The sequence below is a fragment of the Teleopsis dalmanni genome, chromosome 2 (genome assembly GCF_002237135.1).
Source record: "Teleopsis dalmanni isolate 2A chromosome 2, ASM223713v2, whole genome shotgun sequence".
Taxonomy (NCBI): Eukaryota; Metazoa; Arthropoda; class Insecta; order Diptera; family Diopsidae; genus Teleopsis; species Teleopsis dalmanni.
The window spans coordinates 34147073-34161967 of NC_051847.1; the positions used below are offsets into that span (position 1 = coordinate 34147073).

At 28.9% G+C, this 14895-nt stretch overlaps 1 protein-coding gene across 1 annotated transcript; it reads right to left on the minus strand.

The window, feature by feature from the left end:
* Window positions 1-9996: 9996 nt before the first annotated feature.
* Window positions 9997-14198, minus strand: LOC119677560 (uncharacterized protein PF11_0213-like). Its single transcript, XM_038088963.1, has 2 exons — window positions 12487-14198; window positions 9997-11952 (listed from the first exon to the last, which is right to left on the minus strand). The coding sequence occupies exons 1-2, from the start codon at window positions 14023-14025 to the stop codon at window positions 10153-10155; spliced, it is 3339 nt and encodes a 1112-aa protein (XP_037944891.1). The 5' UTR covers window positions 14026-14198; the 3' UTR covers window positions 9997-10152.
* Between the last annotated feature and the right edge of the window lie 697 nt (window positions 14199-14895).

Consider the following 14895-nt stretch of genomic DNA (forward strand, 5'->3'; position numbering starts at 1 on the left):
ATATGTTCGTATATAAATATGTTTAAACAATAATTGCTTCAATAACAGAAACTTAATTGAATGCAATAAAATATGTTATTGAATAATAAGTAAAATAAATTTATAATAAATTTCAATTTTAATAAAATTTTAAATTGAATTTTAAATTGAATTTATTAATTCAAATACTGAACATATTAATGAATAACAATTTGATTTTAATATGTAGAACTAAAATAAAATTAGTTAAGCGTGAACGGAGATATGTGTCAAGATACTAAGATTTTCTGATACTATTATAAATAACAGATAGAAATATAAACTTCTATTCTTAAACGAAGAAAACAGCAAAATTTAGTAGTTCATAGTTAGTAGTAGATCCGTCACATATGAGACATCTTAGGCCTTATAAAGTAGGCAATTGATAGTATCACTTTATTTAACTGCTTTCATGAATTTTTATTAATAATTCACCCCAGTTTGGTTTAGGAAACTAATTTGATGTGATATGACCGTGTATTCAAAATATGCTTTGGAAAAACTACATATATATATCAGGTGTAGTAAAAAGAAATCCATTAAATGGCTTTAGTTATCGGTATCCCCGCGTTGTATAAGTTCGATCTGGTCACGCTAGATGGCATTGGAAAGATGATATTTCGAGCTAGAAAAACTTTTGTCAAAACTATATTTCGCCATATTTTACAGCTTTTTTTGGATAAAGACAAAAACGCCAAAGAGGTAGCTAAAAATTTGATAGTGTTTATAGTCCTGTTACTATATAAAACCAATCATGCACAATTTTGCTTTCCATTCCGGCAATTTCGATTAAACTGCTTCGATTGCTAAAGGCCCGATTATTGCACAAAAAAACTGTTGGAAATTATTTGCATAAGGCTGGATACAAATATAAACGCGATGTATCAGAGCTCGGTACCACACCAGTTAACAAAAAAAAAACTGATGGACCGAGTTTCCATCCGCGAATCACTGCTGAATCGTAACAAAATCGACCGATTTTTGAGGCTGTTGGTGACTGGTGATGAAAAGTAGATCATGGATCTCTTATGACAACGTCAAGCGAAAACGGTTGTGGTCGAATAGCGGTAAGCCGGCTGAAACGGTGGCCAAGCCAACATTGACGTTTCTGGTCGTCCGGTTTGCTGTGTGTTTAGTGGGATTAGCAGGGAATCATCTACTATGTGCTACTGTCCTACGGAATTGGGCTGTCAATAATAGAACCGTCTGAAGGAGACAATAAACGCTTTAAATGGCCGGCTTTAAACAATAGCGGAAGAATTGTATTCCATTAGAACAACTCTAAGACATCGATAACAACTCGTCAAAAGCTACGGGAACTTAGTTCGAAGTTCTTATGCATTAAAATAGAAAGAAATAAAATCGAAAAATAAAAACATTAAGATAATAAAAAGATGGGCAAATACGAAAAGTAATAAGAACAACTGAAAATGAATATTAGAAAAAGAGTTAAAAATTCAGTAGTTTTATACATCGCATCATATAAATTATGGTAAATTTTATACAAGTTCTGTGCTTATGATGAATATTCTAAGTAAACTGTCAGAAAAGCTTATTATTTTTAGCACAGACCTTGTAACTAAAATATTTGGGAAATTCCAAAATGGACTGAGATATTCATTAATTTCAACAGAAATTTAAGTTTTGATTTCTTTGTATAAAAATAGTGCTTGATGCAATCGTATTTAAGTTTTTTTTTGCTATTCTTTTAATTTGCAGCAACTAATTTTCTTATGTTTTAGTTATTTTTGTTATAAGGCTTTTTTTTTGTTTTTTGCAATTAAAAGTATTTTATGTTTCGCTACAGGCTATGCACTTAATATGCAGACAACGTTCGCTGGTATCAACATTAACTGAAACTAAAACTAAGCCCCTCGCTAAAGTTGTTGTTCTAACGTTTCACCAGTTCCATTACATCGACTCTCAGTGCAGATGTGAAGCACAAGTGTTTATTTATAACATGGTTCCACGATACTACCACCAAACACCAAAGCAGACAATGTCGTTGTCTACAACGGAACAGGAAAAATACATTTCATTACACTCGCAAACAAAACAATAAAAAAGATTGTAGAAAAATTATGCTAAAACACTAAAAAGAATCAGGATGAGGTTTGTTCTTTTATAACGAAATCAGGATGTGCGCTATGTGTTATCATACTATATATATACATGTTACTAGACAAGTGTGTATAAAATTCCGATTACTTCTGAGAGTTACGAAAAGTTAGTGAAGCTCACTTTTAAAAGTCTTTTTTCATATTTAGTTTGCAGTAGTGGAGTCTTAGTTCTTCATCCGACCCTAACCCAGGGCACACTCTAACTCTTTTACATGAGCTCCAATAAAATTATATTATAATATAATTTCGACAACCAAATAAACACATTCCATGACAAGCTTTGACATGGAACCCACAACGCAGCAGACGCCCTGGTGCACCGGATTTGACTTGGAGAAGGACAATTGAAAGAGAAATGACAGAAGCGTACTACACATCAAACGATTTACAGAGAAGCACCTAACAGAGTGCAGTTTAAGAGAATCATTGCGGCCCTATGCCCCACCCTTAGTGGGGTAAGAAGAAGAAAGATAATATAATTTTAAATTATAATATATTATATTTATTGCATATTATAAAGTTATACATTCAAAATAAAGTAAAATAAATCTAATAATACTACATACTACTTTTTTTAAATATTGGTATCCGAAACTAAAAATTTGATAAATGTTCGTTTTAGTTTGCTCCACAATTTTTTTTCTGGTAAGTGGTAGCGCTGTACTGTTCGAGATTTGAGAGCCATATGCCATTTAGTGAATTTGTATCAGCGGTTTTTTAAATTATACTTTTGAGTGTTTTACGGTTGCTTAACGTTATCGTTGTTCAAAAGTTTTAGGCAAAAATCTCAACGAATGTGATAAGCTAAGTGTTGTGACATATATACCTGATACTAATGTGAATAACAAAGTATTATATACTTAGTGCAATGCATACACAGACAAAATAATAAGTATTATGTATATCTGACTTCGGGTCATTTGTCAATTTTCTCTTCTCAATGTTGGCGCTTTGAGGTCATATCATAATCTGCTCTTTAAAAATATATAGAGGTTTGAGCAAAATATTCCCATAGTGATGGTAACAAAAAAGTGTACTTTTGAGTAAATAAAAGTGTGATTTACATCTTCACCCTTCCGTATTTGTATTTATTTTTTTTTTTCTGTTCTTGATCGAGTTTGAATATTGTACTAGTTCTAACATTATTATTCATTCATTTTAAAAATATTGTAATATTTTTTAAGAATATAATAATGAATTCATTCATAAAAATATTGTAAATAGTCTTAAATATTGATTAGATAAAAAGAAAAATGAATGTGTCACTACTCTATTTCATTTAAAAAGTGAATTTCTGTAATTTTAGCAAGATAAGCTGAACAAACAATTGATTACTTGATTATATACGAATTATGATCTATTTAAAAACGTTACCTTACTTATTATAGTTTAAGTCTAAATATAGAGTACTGTAATTATAAAAGTATTATAAGGCCAGTAATCTTTAAACATATATTAAGTTTGAAAAAAAACTTGGAATGTAGTGAAAAATGCGGTGGATACTATATAATCTATATTACGATTTCCCAGATCAGATAAGACCGCGGGTCAACTCAAACCACTTAATAGGTTGGAGGGCTGTAGAAATAAATACATACGTTCACAATTTTGTCGGGTAGTGCGATATTGTTTAATTTGGTTTTATTGGTTCTTTATAAATTTATCTTTTACAATTCTATCAATATCAAGTTAGTTTAGTTGAATGTGTCCCACAAAATGAACATACTGATTAAGAATGTAGCGAAACTGCACATAAAAATTACGAAGCAAAATGATGATGAATTGGATTGTCTGGTTGGAGCGATCACGTGTTACATTATAACTTCCGACGGAAGTTTTGCTTTACACCTTTAAAACAGAATGCGCGTATTATAAATAAAATAGAAATGCAGGAACTTTGATGATAGAGGTACAAGCCTTTCTACACCTGAACTTTAAAGTAGTTTACATAATTATGGGTGTGAAACAAAAGCAGCTACTATGAAAACTATACGAGTATGGGTAGGCGTTTGTAATACATTTCAGCTAATGACATTTTACACATGATGAAGCAGAAAGTAGAGTCTGAGTAGAATTAAGTTAGTATATCATATATTAGGAATATGTAACATGTGTGTTTTCATTCACATGATGGAAATTATTTAATTAGTGGTTTTATAATTAAATATTTTAAATTAGTTATACTTGAAATAAGTACGACAAAGCTAATTTTATAATATGTTCTCCAGATGTGTATGAACACTTTTGATGTCATAAAGTACGACATTAACAGCTAATACAATCAAAATTTGTGTATTACCAGAAAAAAGTAAGGAACTATTTTATAATTTAGAAATATAATTTAGTGAAATATATTTTAAATTTTTAAGTAGCGAAAAACGAAAATATGTAACTGAAAGTTTACATATCTTAAGATAAGATATTGATATTTTGAAATATAATGACAAAGAACTTTTAAAAATTTTGTAGAATTAAAATTATCTCACCTTATATGGAAGGGTATTTCATTTGTACATCACTTATAAGACGCTGCAAATGTACAGGGTATAGTTTGTAGAAATCTAAAACTCGGTTAAAATAGAATTTCTTTATAAAATAAATATTTTTAAGAACATATATGCTGTAATTTAGTAAAAAATATTAATAAATAAAGTATTCAATAATATGAAGTAATACGCACTGCAATGCGTAAGGACTTTTTGATATATTAGAACTAGTGAGGCTAATGATAGTTATGATAAGACTGATGCTCTAAGACACTGATGTGTCAATATCTATAAAATATAGCTGTAATTTTAAAAGTATTTTTTTTTGTATAAGAAAATACGACACCTATAGGATAGATACAAAACATCACACTTAATTTATTTTAATTTAAAAATATTTTAAAAAATTTAGATTTAAATAGTTTTTCATATAGCCAATACAAGTTTTATTGAAATCATGTATCCACAATTTTTATAATAATTATTTGCATATGAGTAGTAATAGTTATGAGAGTAATAATTATAAAGTAATATTTTAGAAATATGTCATAAATGGGTTAAAAAATTTAATTTGGTTTAATAATTCATTTTCATCCTTTTCTTTTTTTTCTTTTATATTATTATTTTCATATTCGTCATAACCTTCGTCATCGTCTTCTTCATCATCTTCGTCATCATCTTTTTTATAAGTATCCAAATACGTTCCAAATACAGGTTCCATCATTTGTTTAAGATCCTCTATGGATATTGGTTTTCTCATATAACTTTCAGTATCTCCTATCGCTTTAAATGTAATAAATGTATTCACCTGTTCATTATCGGGTTTGTATTTAGTTGATTCCTTAACTTTGCTTAACATATAACTATTGTCCAGACTATCGATATTGTTAAGTTTCTTTGATTCAGTAATTTTACTTTGCGATTGAGGGTAAAATGTCGCCAATATTTGATTAATATCTTCATCAGACAAATAACAATTATCCAAACTATCGATATTGTTTAATTTATTCGATTCAATAATTTTGCTTTGCGTTTGAGGAAAAAATGTCTTCAGTATTGGATTAATATCTTCATAGGACAAGTAACTATTCTCCAGACTATCAATATTGTTAAGTTTCTTTGATTCAGTAATTTTGCTTTGCGATTGAGAATAAAACGTCGCCAATATTTGATTAATATCTTCATCAGACAAATAACTATTATCCGAACTATCGATATTGTTTAATTTATTCGATTCAATAATTTTGCTTTGCGTTTGAGGAAAAAATGTCTTCAGTATTGGATTAATTTCTTCATCGGAAAATTGTTTGTTATATATTATATCTTCATTTGCACTAACAATTATTTTTACTAGATCACCATCATCCAATTTATTAAAAACAGTTTGTTTAATTTTATTGTCCTTATTAAAAGTACGACTAAACTGAGAATTTCCAGCTATCATAGGTTCGTTAAGATTTTTCTTATTGGTATTAAAGTAGTTGTCGGAGTCATAACTTTCCGGTGTAATATATCTTTCATATTGTGGGAATCTTCTAGGTGTTTTTTGCGCACTGTTAATAACAGTTGCAAAATCGTTTGGGTAAAACCCGGCTTCAATATATGATTGTTCATCCTTTTCTTTACTTAATTTGGATTCGCCATCATTAAGATATAATACTAAAATTGCATCATCAAGTGTATTGGGTGATTGTTTACTATTGTCCATTTGATATGATAAAAAATTATTTTTGGTGGTAATAATTTTATTAAATTTTTCGTATATATCATTAACGTCTCCGTATATTGCAGAATGTACTTGTAAAACTGCTATGATTAAGAAGATAATTGAAATAAGCTTCAGACACATTTTGTTTGCATTAATATTCTAATAATGCAAAAGCAAAAAATGTTCAAATCGTGTTCAATTTTATTTACTTTTGGAACACACTTTACTCCCTCTGATTATTAATAATTTAATTGTACCTAAAATTTTTTGATTGGAACTATCCGAGCACTTCTTTGCTTTCCGATGTTTTAGTAAGAACTGAGGTGACAAATATGAGTATTAGTTTTTATATACATCTGAAAATTTTGGAACGTACCTTGGCGTGATTAACGTTGAAAATTATTTGTAACCATAACTGGAAATGTGACAATGGAACAATGGAAAAGAGTTTATAACTAATATTACATTAACACTACTACATTAACAATTGGTGTAAAGATAAGAAAAGAATATTACTATCTATACACTTTTGAATTTCATAAACAAAGGAATATAAAGTAAAAGTCGATATACGGTGATACATGAGTTGGTACTCATATATCCGGCAACACAAATCCGCTTACGTCAAACGAACATGTGTTTAAAATGTGACACATCAAGTTACATTTTTCATGAATTGACTTGTAAATTGATTTGAAGAAGAGTAAAATATTTAAAGAAATATTTCGTTACTATAACAAGGGTGAATTCATACCAAACAATTGGGGTGCTTGCTGGACCCGGAAGTGTTTAATGGATTCTGTTCCGGATATATTGTTGTTAAAGATATATCTCGCTTTGCTCGGCAAGTCACTATAAAATTTGATGGAATTTAGCAAATGGTGAAACAAGACCGACCCGTTAGTTATCAAGACTTAGTGAAGGCATTTAACATCAACCAATTGACACCTTGGAATCATTTAAAAGGAGTAGACATGTAAAGATGATCGATGATCCAAACATCTTGAACGCACAGAAATTCGATTGATCGAATCACAGTCAGTTAAACGCTATTGAAACTCAATGAAGTCGAATATTCTTATTGTGTATCATTACGGACGATGAAAAAGGTATTAAATATGATATTATCCAACGCAAGTATACATCGCCAAAGCCCGTCATAGTTAACAGATGCATTATTGATTTTCAACCCTTACAGTAAAATTAAAACTACTCTTTAGTGTATTAACTATAAATAATGTTAAAATCTATTTTAATCTAAGTAATATTCTCCTGTATGGTGATATTACCTATAAGGTAAAAGTATTTCAGTCACTACTTGTTGAATTATTATGAGTATCTCCAAATCGAAGGTAACAGCATTTCATCCACTACTTGTAAAGTTATTACGAGTATATCCAATTAGGTATAAAACATAGATGCATAGTCGAATTAGATATTTGGGAAGCGCGGTAACACCATTATAAGTATTAGGAAAGTCAGAGTATCATATTCACATAACTTAAAACGTTGGAGTCAGTACTTAACGGATGGTACTCAAACATTATTTTATCAGAGAGTTGAAAAAATAATGTGGCTTAAAATCGCAACCATATACAAAAGAATGTGAAGAAGTCAATAATATCGTTAGATACATTGCAATAAGAATTATTTTTTTTTTTTTTTTTTTATGCTACAACTATTTACATTATAAATAACGAGTACCTTGAATCTGATAAATACTATACATACATAAATAAGCAATTTATTTTCTACACAAATTACTTTACATTCTAATTCAATGCCATATCAGCGACATTTCGCCGTTTTAATCGTCTCTGTTGTCCATACGAAGTTATGATGTTAACAGCTTCTATGTTGACATGTTGCTGCAACCTCAGTTTGTGTCTTGTTGCTTTCTGTTTTATTTCTTCAGCGACTGTGGACAATTTTAGATCGCGATGTATATCGCTGTTCCTAATGTACCATGGCGCTTTTAAAATGTTCCGTAGAACCTTGTTCTGGAAACGTTGGATTATTTCGACGTTACTTTGGCTAGCGCTCCCCCATAGTTCAGCGCCATACGACCATACAGGTTTTAAAATTTGATTATATAGCAGAAACTTGTTTTGCATAGATACTGTGGATTTGCGGCCAATCAGCCATTCCATTTTTCGCAACTTCATGTCAAGCTCGTCCCGTTTCTTTTTTATGTGTTCTTTCCACCGAAGTTTTGCGTCCAACGTTATACCAAGATATTTTGCAGTATTGGCATATGGTATTTGAGTACCTTGAATCGAAATAGGAAGATACTGTATTTTTTTATTTGCAAAATCCACATGAACAGATTTAGCAGAATTCAGTTTGATACGCCATCTTTTTGTCCAATTGTCTAACGAATTTGTAGCTGTTTGTAATTTGGCTATTGATTCTTCAACGGAGTCAGCAATCGCCAAAATAGCAGTATCATCTGCAAATGTTGCAATTTTATTTTCAGGTGTTATTGGCAAGTCCATTGTGTAAAGCAGGTACAGTAGTGGACCGAGTACACTGCCCTGAGGTACACCAGCTTTTATCGCAGAAAGATTTGAATAGCAGTTTTCGTGTTTTACATAAAAGAACCTCGAGGTAATGTAAGACTTCAAAATCGCAAAATATGACGACGGCAAACATGTTTCTAGTTTATTCAAAAGACCTTTGTGCCAGACTTTGTCGAAGGCCTGTGCGACATCGAAGAATACAACAGAACACACTTTTTTACCTTCAATAGCCCTTTTTTACCTTCAATAGCCCTTTCAATTTCATAATAAGAATTATGATGATAAAAAAAATTTGTATAAACTTATGAAACTTTATGAATGAAAGCTAAGTAAATGCAATAAAGTTATCACCTATGTAGCATAGAAAATAATTACATTGAATGGAAAGTTTTCAAAAAAATTTTCATATACATACACTGCCAATGATTGTACTTTACGATTAAAAAAAAAAGTCCCACAAATAAATTAGTTAAAATTTTTACTTATTTTAAATGTCTTCTATTATTTGCTGTAGGTAATATGATTATTACAACTATAAGTAGGTTATATTACTTTTATACAATATGTACTTTTATTATTATACATATATACTATATATTAATTGTAGACGAAAATTAGAAGAACATAGTAAGTACTGTGTATTCAAATGGTGGAAAGTTCTGCTGTTGCTCTCATTGAATTGATCACTGAGACCTGCAATTCGGTTTTAGTTATAGAGTGTACTTTCTGCTCAAATGCACAGTATTTAAATTTTATTTGAGAAAAATATTTGAATATTTATTTAGCAAATATTTAGTGCCGATTTTGCAATGTTAACTTAAGTCTTAAAACTGATTTAAGTCATACTTGAATTACTAACTTTGCTGATTTAATTTATACTTTCGTCAGTTTTAAGAGTTAAGTAACACCTTTCGAATCGCCACTTCATTAGTGCAAAATATTAAAATAATGTCTTTATTGACACAATTTATAAAATATTGAGTCAGTCAGCAACATCAATATTTTCGAGTCAGCAAGATCAGTATAATATATTTAAAGGTTTTGGAAAAGTATATTTCTTTCAAGGAGGTTAACGTCAATATATAAACACTAAATAGATATTTGACATAAGAAATTATTGAATCATTAAAAAAGAAAAATAACGATTATTACTCAAATAGATTAACTTATGTATATATTTGGTATAAGATGTTACAAAGTCATGTTTACATTTTTATAAGGAATAACAATTACAAATTATTTTAATTTCGAGCAAACATCGATTTAGTAAGTTATTTAATATTAATTATTAATATGACTGTTTAAAACTTAACTCTCTTATGTAAGATATAATCTATTTGACTCTCTGCCATTTTGAATACGTTATTCATTGAATCAATTAAGTCTTTACGAACGACATTGTTAATATTTTTAAGCTGATCAACATCTGATTTTGTTAGAGTAACATTATCTTCTTCCTCACTTTCTGTGTTATATGACTGCGTTACTATTTCCTCATCTATATCTCTATTTGCGTTCACATTATCATTTTCTTCTATTTTTTCAGTATCTTTTTCGTCATTCTCTTCATTCATATCTTTAACATTTGGAGATGTTGTTACACTTGCTATTTCATCATCTGTATATGTATTTTTACTTTCTTCTTTTTTTTTAATAGGAAACCCAAAAGTTTCATACAATGGGTCCTCAATTTCATCTTCACTTGATTTATCAGTTTTAAATGGGTGTATCTCATTTTTTTCTTTAAATGCTTTCCTTTGTTCCAAACAATTAGACTCTATTTCAATTATCTTAATAAAATCAAAAAAGGGGTTAAATATATGTTTAATATTATTAAATTTAGCTTGAATACATTCTTCCATAAATTTATGATCATCTTCAGCAAATTTGTTTTCCTCGCTTGTCGAACGAGCTTTTTTTGGCAATGGATTAATACTAGTGCTAATTATTTCATTGGAAGGTTGTTCATTATGCGTGTTATCTTCATGTGATTCATCAACACTTTCTATCTCATCACTCTCATGAAATGGACCAAAAATAATTTTTATCACTTTTCTAGTGTCCTCGTCAGAAATTTCATTATTTTTACTTTCAACACTTTCATCCGATATGTCAAAACTCTCTTTCATCAAATCCTTAGTTTTTGTTACACTTGCTGTTTCATCATCTGTATATGTATTTTTATTATCTTCTTTTTTTTCAATAGCTTTTTCAATTTCAACCAATGAGTCCGCGATTTCATCTTTATTTGATTTATCAGTTTTAAATGGGTATATCTCATTTTTTTCTTTAAATGCTTTCCTTTGTTCCAAACAATTAGACTCTATTTCAATTATCTTAATAAAATCAAAAAAGGGGTTAAATATATGTTTAATATTATTAAATTTAGCTTGAATACATTCTTCCATAAATTTATGATCATCTTCAGCAAATTTGTTTTCTTCGCTTGTCGAACGAGCTTTTTTTGGCAATGGATTAATACTAGTGCTAATTATTTCATTGGAAGGTTGTTCATTATGCGTGTTATCTTCATGTGATTCATCAACACTTTCTATCTCATCACTCTCATGAAATGGACCAAAAATAATTTTTATCACTTTTCTAGTGTCCTCGTCAGAAATTTCTTTATTTTTACTTTCAACACTTTCATCCGATATGTCAAAAATCTCTTTCATCAAATCCTTAGTTTTTGTTACACTTGCTGTTTCATCATCTGTATATGTATTTTTATTATCTTCTTTTTTTTCAATAGCTTTTTCAATTTCAACCAATGAGTCCCCGATTTCATCTTTATTTGATTTATCAGTTTTAAATGGGTACATTTCATTTTTTTCTTTAAATGCTTTCCTTTGTTCCAAACAATTAGACTCTATTTCAATTATCTTATTAAAATCAAAAAAGAGGTTAAATATATGTTTAATATTATTAAATTTAGCTTGAATACAGTCTTCCATAAATTTATGATCATCTTCACCAAATTTGTTTTCCTCGCTTGTCGAACGAGCTTTTTTTGGCAATGGATTAATACTAGTGCTAATTATTTCATTGGAAGGTTGTTCATTATGTGTGTTATCTTCATGTGATTCATCAACACTTTCTAGCTCATCACCAAAAATAATATTCATCAGTTTTTTAATGTCCTTGTCAGAAGTTTCATTATTTTTACTTTCAACGCTTTCATCCGATATGTCAGAAATATCTTTCATCAAATCCTTAGTTTTTGTTACACTTGCTGTTTCATCATCTGTATATATATTTTTATTTTCTTCTTTTTTTTTAATAGGAAACCCAAAAGTTTCATACAATGGGTCCTCAATTTCATCTTCATTTGATTTATCAGTTTTAAATGGGTATATCTCATCTTTTTCTTTAATTGCTTTCCTTTGTTTCAAACAATTAGACTCTATTTCAATTAACCTATAAAAATTAAATATCGGGTCAAATATATGTTTAATATTATTAAATTTAGCTTGAATACAGTCTTCCATAAATTTATGATCATTTTCAGCAAATTTGTTTTCCTCGCTTGTCGAATGAGCTTTTTTTGGCAATGGACTAATACTAGTGCTAATTATTTCATTGGAAGGTTGTTCATTATGTGTGTTATCATCATGTGATTCATCAACACTTTCTACCTCTTCACTCTCATGAAATAAAACAGGAATAATTTTCATCAGTTTTCTAGTGTACTCGTCAGAAATTTCTTTATTTTTTCTTTCAACGCTTTCATCCGATATGTCAAAACTCTCTTTCATCAAATCCTTAGTTTTTGTTACACTTGCTGTTTCATCGTCTGTATATGTATTTTTATTTTCTTCTTTTTTTTCAATAGCTTTTTCAATTTCAACCAATGAGTCCCCGATTTCATCTTTATTTGATTTATCAGTTTTAAATGGGTATATCTCATCTTTTTCTTTAAATGCTTTCCTTTGTGCCAAACAATTAGACTCTATTTCAATTATCTTATCAAATTCAAAAAAGGGGTGGAACTTTTCAATATTCATTTTAGCTTGAATACAGTCATTCATAAAACTATGATCATCTTCATCAAATTTGGTTTCCTCGCTTATCGAACGAACTTTTTTTGGCAATGAACTAATACTAGTGCTAATTATTTTATTGGAAGGTTGTTCATTATGCGTGTTATCTTCATGTGATTCATCAACATTTTCTACCTCATTACCAAAAATAATATTCATCAGTTTTTTAATGTCCTTGTCAGAAGTTTCATTATTTTTATTTTCAACGCTTTCATCCGATATGTCAAAAATTTCTTTCATCAAATTCTTAGTATCATCATTGGGTATTTGTTTATTTAGTTCAACTATTCCAAATGGATCAAATATAATTTTCATCAATTTTTCTAAATCATCACTTTGCTGATGCTCCTTATCTAAATTGTTTTCAGTTGTTTCTGGTGGATTTGGTTTGTTTATCGATTCTTCATTATTCTGCTTTTCTGTAGATGTGCTTTCATCTGCAAATATATCACTCAAAAGATTTTCTAAACTGGTTTGTTGGTTTGTTTTATTGGATTCATCTGATTCTTTTGACTCATCTGATTCATCTGATTCATCTGATTGATCTATTTTATTATTTTGTTTTCTAATGCTAAATAAACGATTAAGAAAATAAGTTTCAATCGAATTTGTATCTGTTAGTTTTTCGTTAAGGTTTCCAGTACTGATATCACTTTCATTATCAGACTCATCACTTTTTGTTTCGGTTTTCGAAATAATATATCTTTCATCTGTTGGAAATATTATTGGCTTATTCTGTATAACTGGTTTTAGTGCAACATTTGTAAAAACCATTGGAATATCATTGATTTTGTTTTCGAAAGTATTTTTGTCTTCAAAATTAACGTTTTCATTTGTATTGTCGTCTTCAGTTGGGTCTGGGAGGTAGGGAGGAAAATGATGAAATGTAGATGGGAATATAATTTTGTCACTATGCGTATGTCCTTTTACTTCTGATTTGGATTTATGTTGACCAATATTATTAGCTGTTAAATCGTTTGGTTTTTCATTACTATCAAATTGATATGATAAACGATTATACTTGTTAGCAACCTCTTCCCCGAATATGTCATCCATTTCACCATCTGGTGGTAAATGAAATGCCTGCACAGTTATAACACTTAACAATAAAATGGAAAAAAATTTTAGATACATATTGTTTGAACTAGTGAACCGATGACGGATGGGAAAATACTATCAAATTAAATTTATTTTTAATTATTTTTCACACACACGTTATTGTCGATTATTATCAAATAAATTTTTTAATTTCTAGCTTTTGATGAGAAGAAGCTTGGCACTTGTTTGCTACACGAGATTTCACTTAGAACTACAGTTCAGAGACGAAATTACTGTATATAAATACTTTGCATCTTATTCGTTTGGGAGTTCTCTGATACATGTGGTTGGTTTAAACTAGAAACCTGTCTTTTTTTGCAATCTGTCTGATTATTTTTGCACAAATTGAGAAGAAAAGATCATACATAAGATCAATTAAAGAGAGTTAGTAAATAATTGAATATAAATTTCAGATTAAACTGACGGGGGCAAGAAATAGAAATATGAAATTTTGTGTTTTACAATCAAGGGAACAAGCAGTTGAAGTTGTTTTTGAGAGAAGTACCAATGAAATATGTTTATATATTCTGAAAGATGAGCTGTAATGAGAGCTCATTTTTTTATTATCTATTAAAATCGTAATTCGAATTCTAAAGAAATAATATCAACAAAATGTATTATTTATAAACATTTCTTTGTTTGTTAATTAGTAAAATATATTTTTTGAAATATATTGTTATATATATAATATATTTCAAAATAAATATTTAAAGTATATTTACTATTTATTATTATAAAGTGACAAAAAAGTAACAACGATAGACTAGAACTATAATTTTATTTATTTTTGTTGACTTCAACTGTTATAAGAAAATAATAATAAAATAATTTGTTTACTATTACGTAAATATATTAATAAATAAATATTATAATAATAATAAATGCAACAGATATTTCTTAATACAT

Excerpts from the sequence above, each read along its gene's own strand:
- LOC119677560 (XM_038088963.1), bottom strand. The coding sequence starts at position 14,025 with ATGTATCTAAAATTTTTTTCCATTTTATTGTTAAGTGTTATAACTGTG. Across the intron at positions 11,953-12,486 it reads TATTTCATGAGAGTGAAGAG|CTAGAAAGTGTTGATGAATC; the intron begins GTAGAAAGTGTT and ends TTTGGTGATGAG.